The 25,576-nt window shown below is 43.6% G+C and overlaps 2 protein-coding genes across 9 annotated transcripts in view; both read right to left on the minus strand.

The window, feature by feature from the left end:
• Positions 1-12,428, minus strand: part of MCOLN2 (mucolipin TRP cation channel 2) — a 55,863-nt gene extending 43,435 nt beyond the window's left edge. The window contains exon 1 of one of the 5 annotated variants that reach the window (XM_082688209.1): positions 11,475-12,428. In XM_082688209.1, the coding sequence (XP_082544335.1) occupies positions 11,475-11,551 (77 nt within the window). In that variant the 5' untranslated portion in view covers positions 11,552-12,428. Of the gene's footprint in view, positions 1-10,259; positions 10,595-10,804; positions 11,150-11,474 lie in introns of those variants that run through there. The other 4 variants (XM_082688213.1, XM_082688211.1, XM_082688212.1 and 1 more) reach the window with 4 other exon arrangements.
• A 1,689-nt stretch (positions 12,429-14,117) lies between these two features.
• MCOLN3 (mucolipin TRP cation channel 3) overlaps positions 14,118-25,576 on the minus strand; it is a 60,946-nt gene continuing 49,487 nt past the window's right edge. For 3 of the 4 annotated variants that reach the window (XM_082688207.1, XM_082688206.1, XM_082688205.1), the window contains exons 7-13: positions 23,324-23,423; positions 20,230-20,342; positions 19,999-20,148; positions 18,183-18,284; positions 17,967-18,089; positions 16,937-17,143; positions 14,118-15,283 (exon numbers count right to left, since the gene is read on the minus strand). In XM_082688207.1, the coding sequence (XP_082544333.1) occupies positions 15,149-15,283; positions 16,937-17,143; positions 17,967-18,089; positions 18,183-18,284; positions 19,999-20,148; positions 20,230-20,342; positions 23,324-23,423 (930 nt within the window). In that variant the 3' untranslated portion in view covers positions 14,118-15,148. The remainder of the gene's footprint in view (positions 15,284-16,936; positions 17,144-17,966; positions 18,090-18,182; positions 18,285-19,998; positions 20,149-20,229; positions 20,343-23,323; positions 23,424-25,576) is intronic. The other variant, XM_082688208.1, reaches the window with a different exon arrangement.

Genomic DNA, 25,576 nt, shown 5'->3' on the forward strand with positions numbered 1-25,576 from the left:
AAGTGGGAGTTAAGGCCAATTACTGGTATGTGGGAAGAAAGGGTTAGGGCTTCTAAGTGGACTAACCTAGCAAAGCCAGAAGTGAAGGTTTACGAGGTTTAATGTAGAGATCATTGTGTATCACACGGAAGCTGCCCTCACCTGGTCAGAACGATGGATGCCTGTGCCTCACATAGGTAAGCAGCACACCCTGGGGAAGAAAGCGATTTCCCAAAGTAGGGGCTTGATGGTGGTGGCCTCACTGATTTTCAGCATGGCCCTACCACTAAAGGCTTATGTGGCCCATTTAAGCACTTTTGAAGTATACTTTCCTGTTAGTCAACCCTCACAAGGTGGGGAAGGGACATAAATGTTCTGGCAAAAAAACGAGAATCACTGGAAAACTAATGAGGGCCCATGTTAACATCAAGAAAGTGGAAACTCAAATACTCTCCTAGTGCAAATTTTGCTTGCCATGAGTTTAAAAAAGATGAAAAGTAGATCTTATCTGGAAAAAAGAAACAGATTTATCAATAAAGCTCTTTAGGAGGTACCTGGGTGGTTCTGTTGGTTAACTATCTGCTTTTGGCTCAGATCAGGATCTCAGGGTTATGAGATCAAGCCCCTCAACAGGCTCCACTCCGGGCATGAGCCTGCTTGAGATTCTCTCTCCCTTGAGATGCCTGGGTGGCTCAGTTGGTTAAGCAGCTGCCTTCAGTTCAGGTCATGGTCCCAGCGTCCTGGGATCGAGTCCCACATCAAGCTCCTTGCTCGGCAGGGAGCCTGCTTCTCCCTTCTCCTCTGTCTGCCGTTCTGTCTGCCTGTGCTAGGTCACACTCACTCTCTTTCTCTCTGACAAAACAAAAAAGAGATCCTCTCTCCCTCTTCCTCTGCCAACCTCTAAAAATGGTCACCTTTTTCATAGTAGATATGATTCTACTTACAATATACAGATACACATTCAGAGATGGTGGATGTTCTTTTAGTTGATGGGGTAAATTATCAAAAATCTTTGGGACAACTTCTCTAGTCTTGGAGCTTCTCAGAGCTCCAACAACACCTCAGTGGCTGTTCTTCTGTTGTCCCTGCTGACATTATAAACTCCTTAGCTTGGGGGGAGTTGGGGTTTGTTCCCCTAGCTCCTGACAGACATCACTGCTTGGGGATCTCATATCGATGCAGTGGTGATAGAACGGGATGGTTTTCCTAATCCACAACTCTCTTACTCGTCCTAGAGGATGACACAGCAGAAACAGGGGAACCACTTCCCCAATCAATGCTTTCTCTATCCTTAGCACAGGGACCAATAAGTACCACCAGCCTTCCAGGAACCCACATCTGGGGAGCTCTGTTTCATCTGGTCCCACCTTCCCCCCCAACAATGTCATCTTTTCCTCCAAAATTTAAGAGTGTACATAATTTCAAAAGAACAGTAACAAACCTCAGCCCTGATTTTCATTCCTTGGAGGAAATTTCTTTCATGTTTCTCTTCAGTTATTTATTTTAATATTTCTCAATAATGTTATCCTACTATTTATTACTCTTTTAGATATTATCAATTTATATCCTCCTATGGAAAAGATGATTTTAGCTCCTACATCTGCTCCCCACCAGCAAACATATACATTCACCTCTCCATTGTCCCAATAAAATTTTAATAAAACTTTTAGATAAATTAATATTCAAAATTTACAAAGTGAATATGCAAATACTTTTCATAGTTGAGCCAGTAGTACACTGTGATTTTATAAATATAAATTATATTCATATATTATATATAGATGTAAATTATATATATGTATATATATACATATATATATTTCTTTTTTTTTTTTTTTTTTAAGTAGGCTCCATGCCCAACATGGGGCTTGAACTAACAACCCTGAGAATAAGCGTGGCATGCTCTACTGACTGAGCCAACCAGGCAACCCCCTATTTTTTATTCTTTCTTGTAAAAAGAAGATTTTGGTGTTTAATTGCCTTTTTCCCCATTTGCTCAGTTTTCAGCATACCGACAAGGGCTTATCACTAAACTGGCTGAATTGCCAGCTCCCTTCAATATAGTCAAACAAGTGGGGCAACTTGTCAATTTGTTTCAACTCATCATTCTGCATACATCCTCTTGCTCCAACCTATACACTGGTTGCTCCTAATTCCTATTAAGAGCCATCCATTTGGGAATTCCCTTCACCTTCTTCCCAAATTGGATTCCGCATTTCCAGGACTTCCTTTATTCCCTCATTTTTATGGCGAGTATCCATCCATCCCTGCCTGTGAAAGGAAGCCTGGAAGGTAAATTTTGAGCCTTCCCTTGATAGACATTGCTAACTGCCTGCCCTGTATCCATTCCTCCCTTCCTCCTGATTTTGTTGAGAGTAAGGAATATATTCACACCCAAGAATAGGGTCATTCAATAGAAGAGCTAGGCAAAAACACAAAACCCCTGTTTACCAACTCAGCCACACACAGAGTCACCTGGGGGCACTTGAGAACCATGGAAGCCCAGCTTCCACCCCCAGAGATTCTGGCCTCATTGGTGGGGGTGCAGCCTGGGCATCTGGGTAGGGGGAGCTCTTAAAAACTCCCCAGGTTATTCTACTGTGCACCCAGTTTGAAATCCTCTACCTGAGAGATTACAGTTTCTGTCTCATTATTTTATGAATAAGACAACTAAGGTTCCCTAACATTGCAATCCACCCCAAAGAATGCAAGTTGCTGACCCCAACAGTATTCCTTCCTGATCCCAGAATTAAATATTTCTTAAGGAATCATGGCCTGTAGGATGGTAAAGAATGAAGAAAAAAAGTGTTATGTGCAAATAAACTAGTATTTCAAATACACTTTCTCCCATTTCGATATGTGCGGAATTTAGCTGACAATAGGATCCTAGTCTCTAAGATCAGGAGACTTCTACACGGTCATGTTATCAAAATGAGAAAGAAAAAACAGGTGAAGCCATCTGATGGGACAAATCCAACATTTACTTTGCTCAGGGTCTCTGCGGGCTTCTGACTGTCTAGAACATTCCATCTGTTCGGCCCCGTTGGAACTGCTTGAGGTGCACCCTTCCCTGCTGCGGGCTCCAGTTGCCACTCCTCAGGCGGCAGCGTAAGGGCTTGGCAGCATTTGACACAGCTGACCACGACATGCCCTGGGACCACCTCTTCTCTCTGCTTCTAGGTCACCCCACTGCCCTGGTTTTTCTGCCTACCTCACTGGGCATTTCCCGGTCTCCTTCGCTGGCTCCTCTCCCATATGAATGGGAGTACCTCAGGACATGCCCCAGGGTTCCTCCATCCCCTGCCCTGTCCTCCCTTCTAGAAGACTTTGCCCTGTCCTGTGGCTTTAAATACGACCCACGTGATGTGGACTCTTCACATTTGCCACTCCTGCAAGTCTCTCTCTCGAACAGACTCCCTTATCCAACCTCTTCCTTGATACTCCACCCACCTAAGAGATTTCTCAATCAACTCACCACCCCTTTCTCCACCCATCTGCTCCCTGCAGCTATTCAGATGTTTCAGCGGTAATCACTTCCCCTATTAGTGGTTACCCCCTCCTTGGCTATGCAGTAGAAGCACCTGGGGACTTTTAAAAACCGTTTCAGTGCCTGGCTTCCAGCCCCTAGACATTCTGATTTAATTGCGGTCCAGTTATAAGCTGAACATCAAGATTTCTGATAAGATTTTCGGGTGATTCTAGTGGGCAGTAAAGTGTAGGAACTTGTGCTCCAGAGCCCTACGATGGGTCCTTCTTTTCATCCATCCTCACATCCAATTGATCAAGTCTTCCTTCAAAGCACGTCATGGATTAGTCTCCATCTCTCTCTCTATCTGATGCAGCCTCCCTTGTCCACGCCCTGTCACTTCTCACTTGACAACTTAACAGCCTTTCGCTGTCCCACAGGTTAGTCAGAGGGGTAATGTTAAAAGCCCAAGTCAGATATCATTCCCTGCTGAAAACTCTGTAGTGGCATTCCCCAGCTCTCAAACTAAAATCCAAGCCCCCCCCCCAACCCCCCGCCACATCATTGCCTAAAAGTCTCCTGCCCCCCTCCTTCCCACACCCACCCTTCCTCTTCCTCACTACCCCACTGGCCTCCTTCCTGGCCCTGGAACATCCTGATCTGGACATACGCATCTGCTGCTTCACCTGTCCTCCTCTCTGCCCAGCTCTCTGCATGCCTGGCTCCCCACTGCCTCTCCCATCACTGAATTTCCTTTATAACTAAGATCACATTCTTCATTGGTCTTCCCTACAAGAGAACTGCATGAAGGCCTGGTCTTGCTAGTCACTATATCCCCTAGCATACAGCAGAGCACCTAATGCATAAGAGGTGTTCAATGAATACTTGTTTTGGGAAGAAATGGGTCAATGAAGGAGACAACAATGCTGACAACATGAACATTTCCTTGGCCAGCACCTGATAAAGTGAACTAATAATAATACCAGCCACAGAAACAAATATAATAAAATCAATACAATAACAAGAATGCAAAGTCTAAAACACGGGTAGGAAAATTTGAATTAAAAATATACTGAAAAGGTTTGCTTAGCCAAGATACATTAGAGAGTTTTAGGTAATCGAGGTGCTTGGTTTGCTGACAGAAACCCGATTTTGTTTCATTTAATATTCCTAAAGTCTTTCCAAAGAATGAATGATTCCATGAGTTATCACAAAAACTCACAATCCATCGGGGAGAGAGAAAAGGAGTGTCCTCCTTGAAATTAAATGCAAAAGTAAAACTTAGATACATTTAAGCAAATAAAATTGGTTGGAGCATATGATAGACATTTTTAAAATAGGATTTGACATGGCCTTTCTTTTTTTTTTTTTTTTAATTTATTTATTTGACAGAGATCACAAGTAGGCAGAGAGGCAGGCAGAGAGAGAGGAGGAAGCAGGCTCTCCGCTGAGCAGAGAACCCGATGTGGGGCTCGATCCCAGGACCCTGGGATCATGACCTGAGCCGAAGGCAGAGGCTTTAACCCACTGAGCCACCCAAGCGCCCCATGACAAGGCCTTTCTAAAGATGATGAAATTTACAAGCCAATGAAGAAGACTGACAGATCTTTACACAAACATCTATGATTTCAAGAAGTTAAAAGAATGCGGGAAAGGTCTGCAATATATTTGAACAGGCAGAAAAGCTTATGACCTGTTATCTGTAGAGAGCTCTCAGCTACGAGTAAGAAAAAGACAACCCAGTGTAATCACAGGCCGAGGATCTGAACAGTCAGTGAACATTTAACAACAACAAAAATGGGGCTCCTGGGTGGCTCAGTGGGCTAAAGCCTCTGACTTCGGCTCAGGTCATGATCCCAGGGTCCTGGGATGGAGCCCCGCATCGGGCTCTCTGCTCAGTGGGGAGCCTGCTTCCACCTCTCTCTCTGCCTGCCTCTCTGCCTACTTGTGATCTCTGTCTGTCAAATAAATAAATAAAATCTTTAAAAAACAACAACAACAACAAATATGGACTAACAGACAAATTGGTGAAAATCTGAAGTTTTATTTATCATAATGAGAACAAAACTCTATTGATGGAAATGTAAATTTCCCAAGGGCACTTGGGACAGTAACTGGGATCTATGAATCAAACTTCTATGGATTTATGCCACAAATGTGGCATAACAAAAAACAAGATAAGGTTTTCAAAGGAGGTGTGAGTTTTTCAGAACAAGCACCAGTCAGAATGATGGCTACAAAAATGTTCACTGTAACCCTACTGACAACTTTATATTGGCCTAAAGATGTCTATGCATATTGTTAATTTTTTTAAGTTACAAAACAAATATATTGAGGTTCTATCTTTCCAAAAATGTTGACATTTATATCTGTAATTAGACATCTTAAAAGTCTAGAAGTGCATAAACCAGGAAAAAAAAGTCTTGGTAATCTGGTGAAGTCATGTTATATGTAATCTTAATTTTCTTCTTTAAATTTTCCACATTTTCTTGATTTTTGGTGACTGACATACAGATTCTTGAGTTACCATTATGAGTTAAAATAACCTATGTCAAAGAGGATCTAATAATACATGTAATCCAGTATTTCCCCACCCAACATTCATGGGAGAGAGAGAAAGTGGGGAAGTCATGCAGAGGCTGAACTGCGGCGTTTCGGTGTTTCCAGGGGTGGGGGTATCACAGGGCAATCTGGCAGATGGAAGACTTTAGAAAAATCCCAACAAACCACATTGGGTTTTTTCTTCTACTCCAATTCTTTTGTTTGTTTGCTTGTTTGTTTAAGATTTTATTTATTTATTTGACAGGCAGAGATCACAAGTAGGCAGAGAGGCAGGCAGAGAGAGAAGGAAGCAGGCTTCCCGCTGAGCAGAGAGCCTGATGTGGGACTCGATCCCACAACCCTGAGATCATGACCTGAACCGAAGGCAGAGGCTTTAGCCCACTGAGCCACCCAGGCGCCCCTTCTACTCCATTTCTTGCAATGAACTGATTTTGTCATGATTTGAAGAGTTGCTGAGAGAGAGACAGAGAGAGGAAGGGAGAGGGAGGGAATGAATGGGAGGGAGAAATAGAGAGAGAAAGAGAAAGAGAGTGATCCAGACAGCTGAGGCTCTGGGGTAGTTAGGCCCTAACTAAAGGAAGTCAAGGAGGGGGAAAAAAAAAAAAAGGAAAAGGAAAGAAAGTCAAAGTAAGAAACCTTGGTTACCCTCTAAGCATAGCTCTCAGAACATAAATAAGGTGCCCATTCTCATCCTGAGAAGCACTGGGAAGGAAGACTGAAGGGCTTTTCATTTTCCACTAGAGCTACTCATTAAGAATGTGCATGCTAGGGCGCCTGGGTGGCTCAGTGGGTTAAGCCGCTGCCTTCGGCTCGGGTCATGATCTCAGGGTCCTGGGATCGAGTCCCGCATCGGGCTCTCTGCTCAGCGGGGAGACTGCTTCCTCCTCTCTCTCTCTCTGCCTGCCTCTCTGCCTACTTGTGATCTCCCTCTGTCAAATAAATAAATAAAATCTTAAAAAAAAAAAAAAAAAGAATGTGCATGCTACAACTTTCAGGAATTTCCCTAGACATGACCAACCATGTCACCAAGTTCCTATAAAATCATCTCCAATCACCACTCTGCTGCCTCTGAGCAGGAGAAAAGCAGAACTAGTCTGCACATTTTAAAAGTGCTTCTTCTGTACAAGTCACACCCCTTTTGAAAACACATCCTGACCAATCAGCTCTCTAGGGCAGAGATAAGTAAAGCAAAACTCATTTCTCAGCAATACAGGATTCCCAAAGCACTTAAAGCTGGAGAAGATGGGGCGCTTGGGTGGCTCAGTCAGTTAAGCCTCGGACTCTTGATCTCTGCTCAAGTCATGATCTCAGGGTCCTGAGATCAAGCCCCACGTAGGCTCTGCGCTGGGCACGGAGCCAGCCTAAGGGGGGGAAAAAAAAAGCTTGAAGCTTGAGAAAATGACTAGAATTATGGCATTCCTTATATTTTTCTTTCTCTAACATATCAGTAAGTGCCCAATTTAACAGGGTCATGCTGATGCCTATCCCTAAGGAGAAGTAAAATTAAAAGCCACAAAGCCATAATTAATAATTTTCTCCTCAAACCACTAAATGAGTTTACCTTATTTTTAGACAAGCCCACCTCCGTGTTGGTTGGGGAATCCCTAGATTCACCCTATCTCTAACAATTCCCTCCAGTCACCATAGGTGGCATGACTTTTTTAAGCCCACCACTTAAATTATGGGTGTCCTGGAATTATAGCAAGGACAGTATTTCCGAACCTTTAACTTCACTAGTCACCAATTATTGCCTGACAGATGCTTTACGCTGAAATACCAGATGTATTCAAGGGGAGATCACCTTCAAAGGAGAAGAAAGGAAGCCATCTCCCAACAGAGGGGACAGGAATATTAGCATCCCTCCCACCCCCAAAGCTGTCTTGTCACCCAGGGACTTGGGGGGAGGGAGAGGGAAGGCAGCAGAGACCCAAGATCAAAACAGAGTAGAAAGCTCAGCTAGGGGTAGGCTAAGGAAAATGGGATGAACCCCCCCCCCCAGATGACTGCCAAAGCAAACCCACCAACCAATCAACACTTGGCGTTAAACATCTGCCCCTGAGAAGAATATTGCAGTCTGAGTAAAAAGAATGAAGTCTGGAAGTAAAATTTCTTTTCTCTATGAATCTCACAACATGTGATGTCAGAGCTCCCCGAAGGGAGCTCTCACTCTTCAGAAATGACACAGGGAACCTAGAACAGCCCAGCCTCAGGGAAGATCCCACTTCTAACTTTCTGGCCAAAAGGGTTTCTTTCAGCTACTGATTTTACTTGTAAGTTGTAGCCACAAGAAGCCACCTGTTTTCCCACTAAGCTTTGAGGTTTGTCTTATCCTGGGTTTCACTTCACTGACAGAGAACGAGCCTGAAGAGCTCAGTTTATGAATATGATCATTCCTGACTTTCAGTTCTCTATTCTCTGCCACTCTGTTCAAAATTTGTCTCTCTACATTTCCTCCTTGCTTCATTAGAAAACATTTTATATTTATTATTCTATTGTTTAAAACACCACTTTTGATGCTCCTCCTTGCAAGAAAAGAACATGGCCTCCTCAAATACTTCATCAAGATTTACCGATTTTTTTTTAAGATTTTATTTATTTATTTGATAGACAGAGATCACAAGTAGGCAGAGAGGCAGGCAGAGAGAGAGGAGGAGGAAGCAGGCTCCCTGCTGAGCAGAGAGCCCGATGCGGGGCTCTATCCCAAGAGCCTGAGATCATGACCTGAGCTGAAGGCAGAGGCTTAACCCTCTGAGCCACCCAGGCGCCCCAAGATTTACCGATTTTTAAGGGCAGTAAATTAAATCAAATTGGCACCATTATGTTGGCCTCTGCATGGGAACAGTAAGGCGAAGAATGGAACATGGGTGTTTACAATGGGTCCAGGCCACAGAACCTGGTTTAGGGGAGGTTTGCTACAGAAGGCTGAGTTTACAGTCATGGGAGTTTGACTCAAAGTATGAAGAGGAAGATGAGCTAGAATCTTGAGACTGCTGACTCAAAAGGAAGAAGCTGCCGGATTCCCCCACACTTGGGCTATTTGGTTAGCACATCACAGAGATGTTGAGCAGTTCCTGAAAGTGTGAAGCCCACATCCCACCTCTGCAGAGAACAAGGTAGCTGGTCCCTTCAACAAGAAAACATCAGAATTCCTATCCTGATGTTCTAGAGAACTTCTCCACCTGTCTCGTAATGACCCCTTCTTCCATTCTCAGTTTACAATGATACAATCCAATTTCCCACTGGCACCGCACAACCAGACATACACACACATATATTTCAAATCTGAATCCCTTCGAAAGCTGTTTGTGGGTAGAGCCGAGTACGTGTTCCACACTGTAAGAATGGGAACCTCTGGTAGGGAAGGAAAAAAAGAAACAAGATGGGATTGGGAGGGAGACAAACCGTAAGGGATTCTTAATCTCACAAAACAAACTGAGCGTTGGGGGGTAGGGAGTGGGTGGTTGGGTTATGGACATTGGGGAGGGTATGTGTTATGGTGAGTGCTGTGAAGTGTGTCAGCCTGAGAATTCACAGACCTGTACTGGGCGGGGGGCAAATAATACATTATTTGTTAATTAAGAAAAAAAAAAAAAAAAGAGTGGGAGCCTCTGGAGATACTCTCTGGAGTGGATGCAAATGGTTAACTCCTGGAGGAAATAGGCTGAGAAAAATACTGGCATAAAGATTTAAAAAAGAGAAAGCCTATAGACCACACCCACCATAAACACCAGCCTGTTTACCAGCCCAAGCCGAACACCATAAATAAAGCCAGAGTCCATTTGCTCCCCCTTTCAGAACAGGGGTTTAGAGCTAAAGCAGATGGAAGAAATGTATAATTTCTGCCCATCAGCCCCATTAAAAATAGACACCTAGCATTAAAAGAGATGGTCGTTTTTGGTGTAACATTGGCCAGTATCCAGTTGTCAAAAAAGTTGTATCAAAGTTATGTCTTCTCATTCAAAACTGACCTTGTAAAATTTGTCTCCCTACTTTTCCTCCTTGCTTCATTAGGAGATTTTATATTTATTATTCTGTTGTTAAAAACACCACTTTCGATATGCCCCTCCTTGCGAGAAAAGAACACGGACTCCTCAAATACTTCATCAGGATATACCGATGTTTAAGGGCAGGAAATTAAATCGTACTGGCACCATTATGTTGACCTCCGCGTGGGAAGAGTCAGGCGAAGAGTGGAACATGGGTTCCACATACACTAGAAAAGTATATGCCACCCTTGTTTGGAACTACTTACCTGGACGGCCAGCAGAGATCAAGTGAGTGCTTCTCCTGAATTCTGGCTTTCCTTGCTAGCATTGAGTCCGTGTATAATAACACTGAGAACGCCACGCAGGAAAAGCAGGAGAGTCTCTACATTATTTTAAGAAAATTTAACGGCCCACCTCTATATTTGTTTTGTGAGCAGAGGCGGGGGAGCCAAGGCCTGTTTGTACTCAACCCCCCCCTCCCGCACCCCCACCCCCGGGCTCAGCTGCGCAGTTGGGTGGTTGCAGCTCTGACCACGGAGGTGGGGCCCCTTGGCAGCATCACCCAGCTGAACTGTACGCCTTTTCATAAAAGCAGAGGAATGGGGGTTAGCCGCACTGTAACCCTCCCACCTGAGAAAAAGGCCTGTTTGTTCCGGAAGGCAAAGCCCAGCCTTATTTAACCAACTGCAAGCAGTGAATGTAAGCACTCCCAAGGCCCCAAGTAAGCTCAGTTTAGAACAGTAAAGGCATCCACTTGAGGAGAGTTCCTCCAGAATCTGACATCCTGAAAGACACAGCTCAGGCGCCTCACCTGATCGTTAGCCTGAAAACACCTGATCCTGTCTCGGGCTTCCCGGCCCCGGGAAACCGATAAGGCTGCGGGGCCAGTGCCTCCGCCTTCCAAACTTTCCACAGCTTTCGCTCGGGGTTCCGAGCAAGAAAACCCGCTCAGTGCACAGCATCTCGGCCTTCCCGGGCACGCCTCCCCCGAAGTCGGAGACCTTCCAGGCGGGCTCCCGTCTCTTACCCTTCTTGCAGCCGCCGGCGCGCGCAGCCCCGGGCGGAGGGGTGAGGACGGCGGCCGCCGCGGGGACGGCGCCGGCGGCGGGACCGCAGGGCTCAAAAGTGCGCGCCGGGAGCCCAGGGCGCATGGCCCAGGTGTTCCCGCCCCGCCCCCGAGCCACCTCCTCCACCTCTTAGCCTCCCGCCGGGGCAAGGCAAACGGGGCATCTAGTGGAGAGCTTCTCAACTCGGGCCCTAGGGCACTCTTCCCACGTGGAACCCGGTGGGCCTTTCGGAGCCCCGAGGGCGGGAGGCAGCGAAGCGGAGGCCGGCGGGGCCGGTGGGAGATGAGCGGAGGTGCGTCCGCCAGAAGACCCCTGGAGGAAAGCAGCCCTGGAGGGGGCGGCGGTGGGGTCCCCGGGGAGGGGCCGTGGGATGCTGGAGAGCCGGGCGGAGCCGGGCGCTTCGGGGATACTGACCTGCCTCGAGGCCCCCAGGACGCGCCTGAGGCTCCGTTCCACGCCGGCAGGTCCAGAGCCTCCACACCAGGAGGCATGGTGCGGCCCCCGTGAGTCAGGAGGAGGAGGCCAAGGGTGGGACGGGTGCACCTGCCTCGGCCCCGAGGAACCCTCCCGAGGCCCCCGCCTTCTGGTCTCGGGTGATGCTGGGAGATGCGGCCGGCCGGCCCCGCGTCCCGCGTGTCTGCCGTGAGCTCCGGCTGGGGAGAAGCGCCGTCCAAAGGGAACCGAGTGATGGAGCTCCACGCTGCCCCCGGGCGGCGGGGGCGCGCACTCCCTGCCCTCCGAGGCTGCCTGCCTTTCTGGGCTCCGGTTTTCTACACCATTCCGCGCACTACTCTAGTCCTTTCTATTTTGATACTTTCGGGACTCGGTGCCAAGCCGGATGCTGGGCGCTGTGGACACCGGGATCAGAAAGAGACGGCCCTCTGCTCTAGGACTTTGCACCATCGGCAAGTTCATCGGATAAGTTCATTCGTTAGACCGTGTTTGTATTCTTAAGTACACGATCACACGGCGCAAGGGCCACGTCCCGGAGATATTATGCGCTACGGGGGCACGAGGAAAAGAGAAACAAATCGCCTTTCGCTCTCATGAGGAAGCTGGAGCGGACCCTCGGCGCAGGGAGTGCGCGTCCGCGTGGCCCTGGGCGGGACAGAGGGATCGCGCAGACGTGCAGGACCCGAGCTGGGGGACAGCGGCAGCCCGAGCCTGCGGCTGCCGCCGCTCTTCCCTCCCAGGGCACAAAGGAAAGGACACCGGCCTGCTGGACACCGGGCATGAATCTTGGAAATGAGGTTCTCGGGCACGTGCTCAAATGTCATGCTCAGCTGCGGGTAATGTTGACTTGGCAGTTTGGACCCTGCCCACAGCCTCGTTTCCAGGGAGTCCTATTCCTTCTTTCCCAGTGGTAGCAGCAGTAGCAAAGTCCTGAGTTCAGACGATTTGGATCGGCAAGTGCTTAAAAGGTTTCTGGGGTTACCTATAGTAGAATATTCTGCCAGGTAATTATATTAAAATGCGCCTGCAGGTAGACATAATTGGACAGAATGAGATAAATAGATATACATAACTGATCCTCTTCTGAAAGTCACTTTTAAGGCAAAAGTGCCTATTTTAGAGTTCTTTTCACCAAAGGTGCCCACTGGTGCAGACAGGCTTGGAAAATCCCGTTTGCGTAATACTGGTCCTATTGGTGGGCGCAAGGGTGGTTTGGTTAGGTTCCTTTTTGGAAGAGGAGAGGAAATGGTACAGCGTGGTTTTTGTGGGGAGGATGTGGACTCCATGAAAAAGACAGACTGTGGCTTGATTGGAAAATGTTGGAGGAAGCATATGGAAAGTAAGACATACTGTGTTTATATATATATTGTGTAAATATGTACACATACTACATATCCTGTATATAGTATATGTATATGCACAGTTTTTATGCTAAGGAATTTTCAAGGCTTTTTAATTGAAAGAAAATTCACCTATTAATCTCAAAACGCTAGGACTCCACTAAGAACAACAATTCCTTTAGAGAGGGACTGTAAACTGGGATAACTTCTTTTTCTATCAGCCAACTTCTCATTACAGGTGTTTTCTAAAACTTCATATTCCTACTAAATAACTTATGATTGGGTATTTAAAAAGAAAATTCGTTGTTAGTAGTGCATTTATTTTTTTTTTAAGACTTTACTTATTTGACAGAGAGATCACAAGTAGGCAGGGGGGAGAGCAGATTCCCTGCTGAGCAGAGAGCCTGATGTGGGGCTGGACCCCTGGACCCTTAGACCATGACCTGAGCCAAAGGCAGAGGCTTAGCCAACCCACGCACCCCTAACAGTGCATTTATTATGGACATTCACCATGTGCAAGGGCTGTGTGCTTCAAGGGACCAGAGTAACCCTGAGCGCCCACCAGTTATGAAGCTTGATTTACATGTTATCTCACAGAACACTCAGCACTCTGTGTCCTATCCTCTCCTTTTGAAATGAGGAAAATGGGTTCCGAGAGGCTTAAGTTACTGCCCTGAGGTCACCCATACAATTTGCAGTAGGTCCAAGGTTTCTATTCAGGACTTTGAGTTTCCAAAGCCTTTATTCTCACCACACTGCCACACTGATGACATAATTAACAGTTACTGCCCTTGAATGGCTTTCCTGATCTGGAGAAGTTTCCTTAGTCTCACCAAGTGGAGAAGAGATACATGGACCTAAATACCTGTAATTGGTGATAGATACAGTATTGATAGGTATAAAGGTATTGTTTTTAATTTTTATAAAGGTATTATTTTTTAAAAAACAGGAAGTGAATCCTTATCAAACACTGTAGAGGGAGAAATAGTTGCAGTGGGGAACTCCAAGTATCTCAAATTTCAATGTGCAAATAAAACACCAGGGGATCCAGAGACCTAGATTTTCCATTTTTTAAAGGCCATAAGTCCTGGAAGAATAGCTTATACTCATTGTAAAACCTCACATTTCAACACCTGGAGTCATTATTATGATTGTCATTATGTTAAATAGTAAGACTTCAGTATCTCAAGGTAATATGCATTTAACCCATAAAACAAAATTAAAAATTAACAAATCGGTTTCCATTACAAAAAAAAAAAAAAGGTGCTTTGAGAAAACCTTTATTGTACATCATTGAATTCATTTCTATCTGAATAAATAGCACACAAAACAAAGATGCATACTGGAAAAATCCCCAAAATTTCAATCAGCAGTATACAAGGAGTGGAGACTTTGTTTCTGTGTCTTTTTAAGGCAGACATCTCCTACTTATTTTTACGTTTTCAGGATGTTTTTCAAAATATATTTAATGTGAGTTTTAGAACCTCTCCCCCTGAAACTGCAGTTCCTGACACTGAAACACTCCCTTCCATGAGACCTAATGTGCCCGTGAAGGGCACAGTACATCACAGAGTTTGTGCAAGTCCACACAAGCAGTAAATTAATCTTTGCAGGATGGATAAAGTGTGCACTTTATAGAGGATACTCTTTCAACTCTGTACTTTAATACTGAAGGAGAAAAAAATTATACATGAATACTAAGAAAACCTCATCCTTTCCAGAACTGAAAGCAGCATCACATAACAGTTGTCCTTCAGAACCAAATTTTAGACTGTTTGCTGGTGACAGTTGTCTCTTTATTACTCTGTCCTTTAAGACAAGATTTTAAAATACAATGATTAATGATATACAGCAACCATATCCCCTCTCTCTCAGGGGTGAATCTCAAGAGAGTGGTCAAGACCAGGGTGAGTGAGTTGTGTGAACTCCGACCAGGCATTGTTCTCCACTCATGATACAATCAACCGAGTCAGAGGAGCTGGAAGTAAGGGGTTAAGAGCTAAAGAGGGGATGGAGACTACATTTTAAAGCTATGGCAAAATAAACAAGAAATAACAAGAACCAAATATCTTCTCTCATCAAAGTTAGTTTAAAAAAAACCACACACAAACCCAACACAAAGCTGCAAAAGACATTAAATATTTCTTTTAAAAATATAAATAGTTCTTGATGAATTACAAGTTTGCTCAAAGTAATAGTCTTTAAACCTATGACACTTGATCTTAAAATATCCATACAGTTTCCCAACTCAGCTACACATTATATTTCCCTCCAGGGCACAGATTAGCCTGATAGCTACTTTTTACAACAGCAGAATATAGATACTGGAGTGTCATCTTCTAATCTGTATTTTCCAGAATTGGGTAGATCTTTGCATTCTGATATAAATGTACGAAGTTCAGTCTCTGGAAATCCATCTTGTTGGTAATGCTACACAGAAGAATTAGAAAAAAAAAAAAAAAAAAAACCTCTCATCAATAAGTCCCTTGAAAACAGCTATATTCCAAATTCAAAATGGACCATTTGGCAAGGGAGGGGGATCTTTCTAGAGGAATAGTTCAGTCACTTCCAAGTATTCTCAAGTAGATAAAGCCTCTAGAGCCATTCTTAAGTCTAGCTAAGGAAAAGTGAGTCTAGAACTCTGCAGTGTCCTCATAGGCTCTTTTGTGGGTCTGGTTCAACACAAAATGGGCATGTTGAGTCTGAGTGGTCTTTTCAGAGAGATTTCAACCTATACACTCTTTTGGAGTCTCTCTTCAGACAGACAGGTTTGTTTAAAGGCCTTGTATTAACCTCAGTTTGGGGTCTAAGGTCTCTAGAACATGCCCTGACCAGAGAAGATCAGCCATCACTTGCCCACCTGACAGGTGCTCTGAGCTCATGGAAAGAGGTAAGCATCTCAACTGTGAGTCTCAGACTTGTGTCATCAAGAGTTGTCAACTCATATTACTACTCTTTGAGATCTGGGATATCACCCTTAAATAGCATATAGTTCTCTGCATGCAAAGCTAAAGACAGTGAATTTTTAGAGCACAGGGGGAGGGATTTGGACAGGTACAACTATACCCTTTCCCAGTGTTCTTGGTGACTCTTCCCAGTGCTCTTGCTTGGACACATCTGCCAAGCAAGTATTGAGGACACTCAGTTCTTGAAATCTGATTCAGTAAAAATGAAGTCGTGACCCTGGCTTCATTAGCAAGGTACGTATAATTATCAACTCATAGCCCATTGACTCCTGCTAACCTTTGCTCTATCCGTGGGACCATTTGTATGACATCATCTTTCATTACCCTTCTCATACTCAAAAGAAAGTCCCCAAGTGGAATGCCTATGTCAGTGGTATATTGTTAGAAATTTAAATGTACATGAATATTTACCCTGCCTTTCCATATTTCAAAGGGCTCAAACTTATTTTTAAAATATCCCATGTGAGTGACAATATAAATAACAGCTTTTCACATTATATTTCTGATATGTATAAAGCATACATGGCTAGTACTTGATATACTAATCCCTTCATTCTTCTGGAGACTGGCCTCTAGGATAGTCCCAGGCAGGGCTTTGCAAAGAGTATGGGTTCAGTCGCAGCACATTCTAAACTAAGAGGTCATTTTTTCTTTATGAAAATTGGATTTTAAAACTTCCCCATAAAATTTTGAAATGTCATATGTTTTGCTCACTTAAAACCTACTAAATTTTAGAAGTATTTTTTAAGGTGGTTTTTTGTTTGTTTGTTTCTTTGTTTTTAAGTAATCTCTCTATACCCACCATGGGCTTGAACTCATGACCCTGAGATCAAGAGTCACATGCTTTCTGACTTTCAGCCAGGCACCCCTGATCTTTATAATTCTAATAAAAGTTTAGAAAGCTTGTGTGAAAAAGCTTACTTGGAGACAAAACTTTGAACATTCTACAAATTCTAATTCTTCCTTTCTGTGTCTCAGTATCTAAAATTGAAGTCTTTTTTTTTCTACCCTGAAAAAATTGACATTCTATCCAATCTCCTCTCTCTTAGGTACCATATTTTATTGCCATTCTACAAGCTCTGGAAATGTTGCTACTTACCACTCTTGATGAACCTACCTTAATTGTTTCATATGTATCAGTGATCAGTGCAATGAAAAGACTTAAAATCATATATATAAAGAGGCTGATGAATGAGTAGAGGTAAATTCTGCTAAACAGCCAGACCAAATAACTTTTTTGTTGCATTTTTGCAAACGTGGCAAACATATCATCTCCATTTATCAGAGAGAAAAGGCACTCAGAGACCATGTTGAGAGAACGGAACTGGAAAAAGAAAAGAGAAAGTGTACTTTATTCCACATTCCTTCCCAGTGAAGATTTTGTTCATGACAGCATATTAAAAATAATAGGACCAGATATCCCAAGTTACCTCTGCAAACAATGTACTTAATTTAACAAAACTACAAGCATTTGCTGTGTGATCTCTACAGCCTGTATAACGCCTACTATTTCCCTGGGAACAAGCAGCTCTTTCTTGATGCTCCCCTTAATGGAGGGGACTGAACTGAAGCAGAAGGGGCCAGCCGGCACTCTTGGTGCTTTTTGAGGTCAAGTCTTACCATCTGCTTTACCTACATAGAAAGAGATCCTAGAAACACTTCTATAGAGATACCCAAGTCCTAACCATGCGTGCTTATACTCCTCATTTTCAAGCTCACTCCACTTAGGTTCATGGTGTTATAATCCAGTTTATAACTCTGGTAACAAAATTTTCAAATATTTCTTCAACTTTCTCTCTATACTATCTTTTTAATAAAGTCACATTTCCAAAAGTCTTGCCTAAATAGTTTACTCTAATATATATTGATGAATCCAATGGACTAATCTTGACCTCATAGGTGGGGGGGGGGGGGAGATGTAATTATCTGATACATTCCACAAAAGAAGGTGAAGTAGTTGAGTGAATTAATTATTCTCTCCAGCTGGTCACACCATCCCATTTTATAAACATGGCACTAGATATACTCTACCTTCAACATTTTCAGGCTGATATCACAAAATGGAAGAGGCTTATTTTAAAAGGGTAATGACCCTGTGGCACTATTTTAGGAATTAACAGAAACAGGAAAAACTTGTTTATCGGTACCTTATCATGGTATGGCCCCAGCACAATCCATCCGCAGAAGCAGTAGCCTAAGTAAATCATAGCAGCGCAACAACAGAACCTGATGACATTGGGCAGCGCTGCCTGCAGGGTCAGAATGAGGAGCTGGGAAAGGAAGAGAGGCCGTTAGAATCCACTCGCCCCTCAGCCAAGGAAAGACAGCAATACCAGCAGCACGGAGATCCACGGAATCCTTACATTGTACTTCTGAAAGAAGCCGAGGTATCGGATGACTCCAAGCCACACGAGCATGGTGGAAGTCCCAAGAAGTATGCTACAGACATCATAACTTGTTAGACTCTAAAGAGTGAGGGGGGAGAAAAGTAGATTATTCATTGGGGCCAAAAAATATTTTTTGGGTTGATGTGACTCAGGCCCTGTTCTAGGTGCTAAGAACAAAGAAATGAACCAAGAGACAAAATTTCCTTCCCTTGTGAAGCTTGCGTTCTAGTGTGTGGAGGGGAGAGAGAATAGAAATACATTGACAAAACCCTCAGTACTTTAGCTGATGGTAGTGCTGGGGAGAAAATTCAGGGGAGGGGAGAGAGAATGGCTATCTGGGTTGCATTTTCAATGGGGTGATTAGGAAGGTCTCCCTGAAAAGGTGGTATGTGAACAAAAAGACTGTGTAGGCAGTGTGGGAGCAAGCTAAGGAAAAAACTAAGAAAGGAGCGTTCTAGGCACAGAGAATAGCAGGGGCAAAGGTCCCACAGCAGGAGGGCGCCAGGCAAGACAGAGAGTCAGCCAGAGGGAGGGAGCCATGGGGGAGAGTACAGAGTCATAGAGCTAAGGAGGCAGGTAGTTTAGGGCCTTGTGGGTGATTTAACAACTTTGCATTTTGATCTGATAGGCTGGGGGTGAGGGGCATTGAGAGCTCTGAACAGGAGTGATATGATCCCCTTTGGGTTGCTGTTGTTAAGAATAGACTGTCAGGGGCCCCTGGGTGGTTCGGTGGGTTAAGACTCTGCCTTGGGCTCAGGTCAAGATCCCAGAGTCCTGGGATGGAACCCTGCCGCAGGCTCTCTACTCAGCAGGGAGCCTGCTTCTCCCCCTCTCTCTGCTTACTTGTGATCTCTCTCTCTCTCTCTGTCAAATAAATAAAATCTTAAAAAAAAAAAAAAAAAAAAAAAAGAACAGACTATCAGAAGAGTGAGGCTATTGCAATAATATAGGTGAGAGCTGATGGTGGCTGGGACCAGGCTGGTCATGGTGGAGGCGATAAGACAGTTTCTGAAGACAGATGGATAGGAGTTCCTCTTGGTTTAGATGGAGCGCGGAGGGAATTAGTGAAAGAGAAGAGTCAAGGATGCATCCGTGGCTTTGGTCTCCAGCAACTGAGAAGAGTTGGCATTAACTGAAGTCAGAAAGGAGAAGCGGGTTTGGACTGTGGAGGTGGAGATTTGGGGAACTTTGTTTTAGGTATGTTAAATTTGAAAGGCCACGTAGACATCCAAATGAAAACGCGAAATCAACAGTTGGATATCTGAGACTAGAGTTCAGACAAGAATTCCAAGCTGGAGATCACGATTTGGAAATCACTGGCAGAGAGCTTCTATTCAAAGCCATGGCACAGGAGGAGATCACCAAGACAGTGGCAGAAAAGAGCACATGTTCAAGCACTGCACTTCAGGCAGGGGCCCTTTAGTCAGTTAGAGATGGAAGGATCTAGCAAAGGGAGTCAGAAGACCAGCCTGTGATTTAGGGTGGAAACCAGGCAAGTGATAGCCTAGTGAAAAAGTACACCAACAAAAAGGGAGCCCTCGCAGTGTTAAAATCTGCCGATAGGTCATCATGAGGTTCCCACATGATTCTGACGCAGAGGCTTGTGTATCACCTTTGGACAGCTCTGCCCAAGAGATTTCCTGAGGAGATCTAAGAACCTTACTGCTATGGATTTTAAGTCTCTTCGATTCAACGTTTGAAAGAAATAATTTACTCTGCAAATGTTCACATTCTAGAAAAATGTGAGTGCCAATCTGATACTAATGATGGCATAAGTAGGAAAAAAAATTACCTTAGTTTGAATTTCCATTTTCAGAATTGATCCAATAATTGTCAATATGTCACTAATAATAATCATAATGTACCACCCGTTGACAAATGCCATTCGATCAGAAACAGAAACTTCCTTCTTATAATGGAGGAGGAAGAAATTGACAAATTCCTTTAGGGAAAAGATAGGAAGCACCATGAATTTCTCCATCAGTCAGTGTCCGTAGCATTTCTAGAAAGTAGCCAGCCTTACCTGCTGAAGCTGAAGTCCTCTAACCACAGATCGAAGGCACAGGATTAGTGAGGCCAGGCAGATCAGGATAACCAAGGCATCGAAGATCATCATGTAGTGAGTGTTCTTCTGAACTGGAAGGAAAGAGCGGGCCCTGCTTATGCAATGGGACATTAGTATGGTGAGAGCTACTTCTTTCTTTCTTCTTTTCATTCTTAGCCTCATGTATTTGAACTGCTGCATTGCATACCACAGGATAGATGTATTAGATTTATAAGGACACTCCTATTGCAATCTGTCCTCTCTGAGCACAGGTGCAAGTGATTCTTTAGACAAATGAATATCTAGAGATGGAATTTTTGGGGTAAGGCAGATACATGGTTCTAAAAAGAAACCCTAAGGAACTGCCCTCCAAAAAGATCACACCGATTTACATACCCCCATATCTTCTCCACCGTTGGAAATTAATAACTTTATTTTTGCCAGTCAAAAGAGCCAATCTTATTCCCAATGATTTGAAATGCCATCTCTATCAGCTGCCAAATTACTGTATGTATTTGAGAACCATCTCTTACCCTTTTGATGTTTTTGTGAATTTTAATGCCTAAGGCAAACCCCTCTTATCACTCTTTTCTAGAATTTGTGTTTACTCTTGCTTGTTTATTTTTCCACACATTCTTTAGAATCAGATTGTTAAATTCCAACAAAAATCCTACTGGTAATTTTTTGGGGGGGGGATCATGCTAAATTTATAAATTAATTTAGGGAGAATTGGCATATACATAATGTAAAATCGCTTATCCAAAAAAATATGATGTGCCTTTCCACCAACTCAGTTCTTTCTGCATCCATCAGAAGCATTTTCAAACTCTATCTGAACCCTTTCAGCTGCTTTTTAAAATAATTTAGATAATTTAGACATTCTTTCTGCCAAGACAACAGAGTGAAAAGGCCCTGGTTAAGTGTTCTTCATGTGAGTATTTCAAGAAATTTTCCAAGTCCTTCTTTTAAAAATTATTATAGCCATCAATAACAGATCTTTAATTATCAGCCTATGGTCTTTGGTACTTAATGCAGTTAGCCTTCCTGACATCCTATTAAAATATACTATCTGGATGTAAAATACTTATTAAGATCCCACTGTGTCTCAGGTGTTTCTCTAGATGCTGAGGATACAAGTGGTGACCAAGAGAGGCCCCCGACTTGTGGAATTTCCACTAACTGCAGCGCCACATGTAGGGAAGCACACAAGTAAATGGACGGAAGGCTCCTAGACAGGAGGGAGTGGTATGGAGAAAATAGGCATAATACTACCTTGTGTTGCTGTGCCACACACAGTCCTAAGCACTTTATGTGTATTAAGTTATATTATCCTCAGCCCAACCCCAACCAGGGGTGCGTGGTTATCCTCACTTGATAGGTGAGAAAATGCAGCACGAAGAGGTCAGAGAAACTTGCCCAAGGTGACATAGCCAGTACATGGCTGAGTCAGGATTCAAACTTCGGCAGTCTGTCTCCAGCATCCGTCACTCTGTATGAGTGGTTCTGGGGATCCCTTGGGAATTGTTAGAAATGCACACTCTCTAGGCCTGCCCTAGACCCACTGCATCAGAAACTGCATTTTCACAAGCTCGCTCAGATGGCACTAAAGTTGAGAATCACTGCCTAAATGAGAGAGGCTGGTGTGGGGGGAACGGGGCGAAGAGGCTCGTTTATCTGGCATAGTAATGGGCAGCAGGTGTCAGGCGAGACCTGAGTGCTAAGACAGAGCCACCCACGCAGAGAGTCTGGAGAATGGCAAGTACAAAGTCATGGCCAGCATGAGTGCAGCTGGGTGAAGGGAGGTGAGCAGAGGTCTCAGCCCTCATATGCTCTGCCTCACAGCCTGTCTTTATTTGACAAGGTAGACTGCTCCCCACTGATAAAAAGACAAACACTTAAGACTATAGTTCTATAGTTGAAAGTTCTATAATGAAGCATCCCATTAATACTGGCCAAGGGGCATCTAACTGTTACCAAAATGTCTGCATCTACTTTAGGAAAATTTAAAAACTAAGAAACAAACTTTTGAGAGAAAGTCTCCATGCCAACATACTTTCATATGCTCTCATTTTCTCTATTCCAAAGTTTGTGGAGAAGTATTGTAGGGTTTACGTATGACAAGACAGGCTTGTGTTTCAAATAAATAATTTTGTATTGAAATAAAATTTGTGATTCACAAGCCTCAAATATGTGAAGTTACCTCATAATGAAAAGAATTCTGGAATGAAGAAATTTCATTTATCCTCACTATCTCATTATCACTTCTGATATTTGTGGATCAACTAGTAGGAGGCCCTAAGGCAATGATTTTCCAAGTATTGCATGATTAAGGGTGATCTGCACGTTCCTAGGCCCCACCCCAGACCTATCGACTGCCTTGCAGGGATCTGGGGAAACTACATCTAAGCGGGACCCGGGGTGATTCTTCTGCTCACCAGAATCCAAGAACCCCTGACCTAATCCAGCGCAACATACTAAAGGGGCTAAAAAAATGACAGATCAATTTTTTTCCAGTCAATTTCCCCCAAATTTCCAATCGTACTTAGTCTATACTTGAATTCATGTCCATATTTCCAAAAATGTACCCTTTCCTCATTCCTAAGTATAAAAATATTAGTGCAGGATGCTTCAGGGTCCAATCCTACCTGACCCTCCCTGGCTGTATGACCAGAGGCCCCAAGATTCACTTTTAAGCCTTAGTTTCTTCATTTGTGTAAATAGGGGTGCTGCCTATCTCAAGGATATTTTAAAAATATTAAAATGTAGGTGGAAGTCCTTATGCAGTAAGCACTCAATAAATATTAGTTTGGGCATATGTGACTTTTTTTCCTGCGGGGTCCTGTGCATGTTTTTGATAAAAACATATAGGGGGTCAGCAAAAGTCATTTCAATTACTAATAAGTTACTCATTGCCTGGAACACCAGACACCCACAATGAGCTGATCTATTTGCAGAGAGTTAGGAACTTGGGAATGATCTGATTCTTTCATTTGATGCTCCACATATCCCAGTAATTTAATAACTTATTTTATTTAATAACCATTTTCGAAAACTAGTAAAATTCACCACTTACTTGATCCAGATACATGCCAGTCTTTACATTCTCTGATGGAAATGTCATTATCTAAACTTATCTTAATTCTTCCACTATGGGCCTTATTGTCAAATGTTATCTGTGAAGAATAGGAAAAGGGTCAAAAACATACCTACAGTTCTTGAAACCAAGATGTCTCTATGCATTAATTAGGAGGCATATCTTTCAAGGTAACAGGATATCCACCCAGATTCTCATCCCAGACTCTCATCCTCGAGTTGATGCTAACTCTTTTCAACTTTGGGAAGTGCCCTTTACTTGTCTGTGAAATGAGAAAGTTGGACAAGATCTTCTGTCAAGACCTTTTAGTCTCTAAAACCCTGTATTTCTAGGATGGTATTCCAGCCCTGGACACCTTTTAAAGCAAGAGATCTCTCTCCTTCCCACTCTGAGTACCTCCAGATGCCCTCTTGATCAAGAGGGCAAGAGCAGGTACAAATGTGCTTTCCCTCAGCTCAGGAGCTCGGCTGGGGACAGTTAGTGCTGCTGTACTTCTTACGAACACAGAGATTCATGATCTCAGGCTTACAACCTTTCAGGGGAAGCTTCCCTGATTTTTATTCTGGGCCTAGACTTCTTAGCTGCTCTAGTACCGTATGTACCAGCAAGGATGAGGTGACAAGGAGTTAACAGCCATGTTTTGCTTCAAGGATCACCATTTCAGACACCAGGCACCAAGCAGGACAAAGCCACCAGAACACCTTCCATAGTCCTACTGCCTCCCTTCTAGCTCTCTCCACCTTGCTCAAGCAGAGACAGGGAAAGCAAGGAAACCAGTTGTGGTTTTGTTTGGTTTGTTTTTAGTGCCTTCTCTCTTAAGTTCTTTTTTTTTTTTTTTAAGATTTTATTTATTTATTTGACAGAGAGAGATTACAAGTAGGCAGAGAGGCAGGCAGAGAGAGAGGAGGAAGCAGGCTCCCTGCTGAGCAGAGAGCCCAATGCGGGACTCGATCCCAGGACCCTGAGATCATGACCTGAGCCAAAGGCAGCGGCTTAACCCACTGAGCCACCCAGGCACCCAAGAAGCCCTCTTAAGTTCTAAAGAAAAAACATTCTTTCAAAAACCTGCTCTTTAAGGGTGCCTCTTTAGGGGTGGCTCCATCAGTTAAGTATCTGCCTTCAGCTCAAGTCATGATCCCAGGGTCCTGGGACTGAGTCCCGCCTCCTCAGCAGGGAGCCTGCTTGTCCCTCTGGCTCTGCCTGCCACTCTCCCTGCTTGCAGGCGCTCTCTCTCAAATGAATAAATAAAGGCGTTATATAAAGAATTAAAAATGAAGGTGGAATACTTTTTTAAGCATATAAAAACCTTTTAGCTGACCTGCACTATAAAAAATGTCAAAGGAAGCCCTTCAGATGGAAGGAAGACGATCCCAGATGGAAGCCTGGATCTACACTAAAGAATGAAGCATGTTAGAAATGCTTACCTCATGGGCCAATATACTTTTTTTTCTTATTATTTAAATTGTTTAAAATATAATTATTTAAACAAAAACTACTAACCATGCATTGTATAGTTTGTAAAACATCTGGAAATAAACTGTGTGACAACAACAACATAAAATCCAAGATAGGAGACACAGAAATAGATTGTTATAGGATTCCTGTGCTCTATAGGCAGTGGCATAATATCACTTGAAGGCAGATGGTAATAATTTAAATATGTGTACTGGAAACCCTAAGATAATACAATAAAAAGTTATAGTTAACAAACCAACACAGGAGCTAAGCTAGGACCCCAAAAATACTCAATCCAGGCAGAAAGAGAGAGAAACTATATTAATAACCACATGTCATTTAAATGGTCTACGCACCCCACTTAAAAATTACATATTATGAGTCTGGGTAAGAAAGCAAGACTTAACTCTATACTGCCTAATAAGAAACCAACTTTAAATTTTTTTTTATTTTATTTATTTTTTTGACAGAGAGAGAGAAATCACAAGCAGACAGAGAGGCAGGCAGAGAGAGAGGAGGAAGCAGGCTCCCCGCTGAGTGGAGAGCCCGACGTGGGGCTTGATCTCAGGACCCTGGGATCATGACCCGAGCCGAAGGCAGAGGCTTAACCCACTGAGCCACCCAGGCGCCCCAAGAAACCAACTTTAAACATGAGATACAAGCAGGTTAATATCAAAAGGATGGAAAAAGATATACCATCCTAACACTAATTAGAAGAAAGCTGGAGTGGTAATATTAACATCAAACAAAGTAGGTTTTAGAGAAAAAAATATTACT

Source organism: Mustela nivalis, assembly GCF_964662115.1.
Source record: "Mustela nivalis genome assembly, chromosome: 10".
Classification (NCBI taxonomy): Eukaryota; Metazoa; Chordata; class Mammalia; order Carnivora; family Mustelidae; genus Mustela; species Mustela nivalis.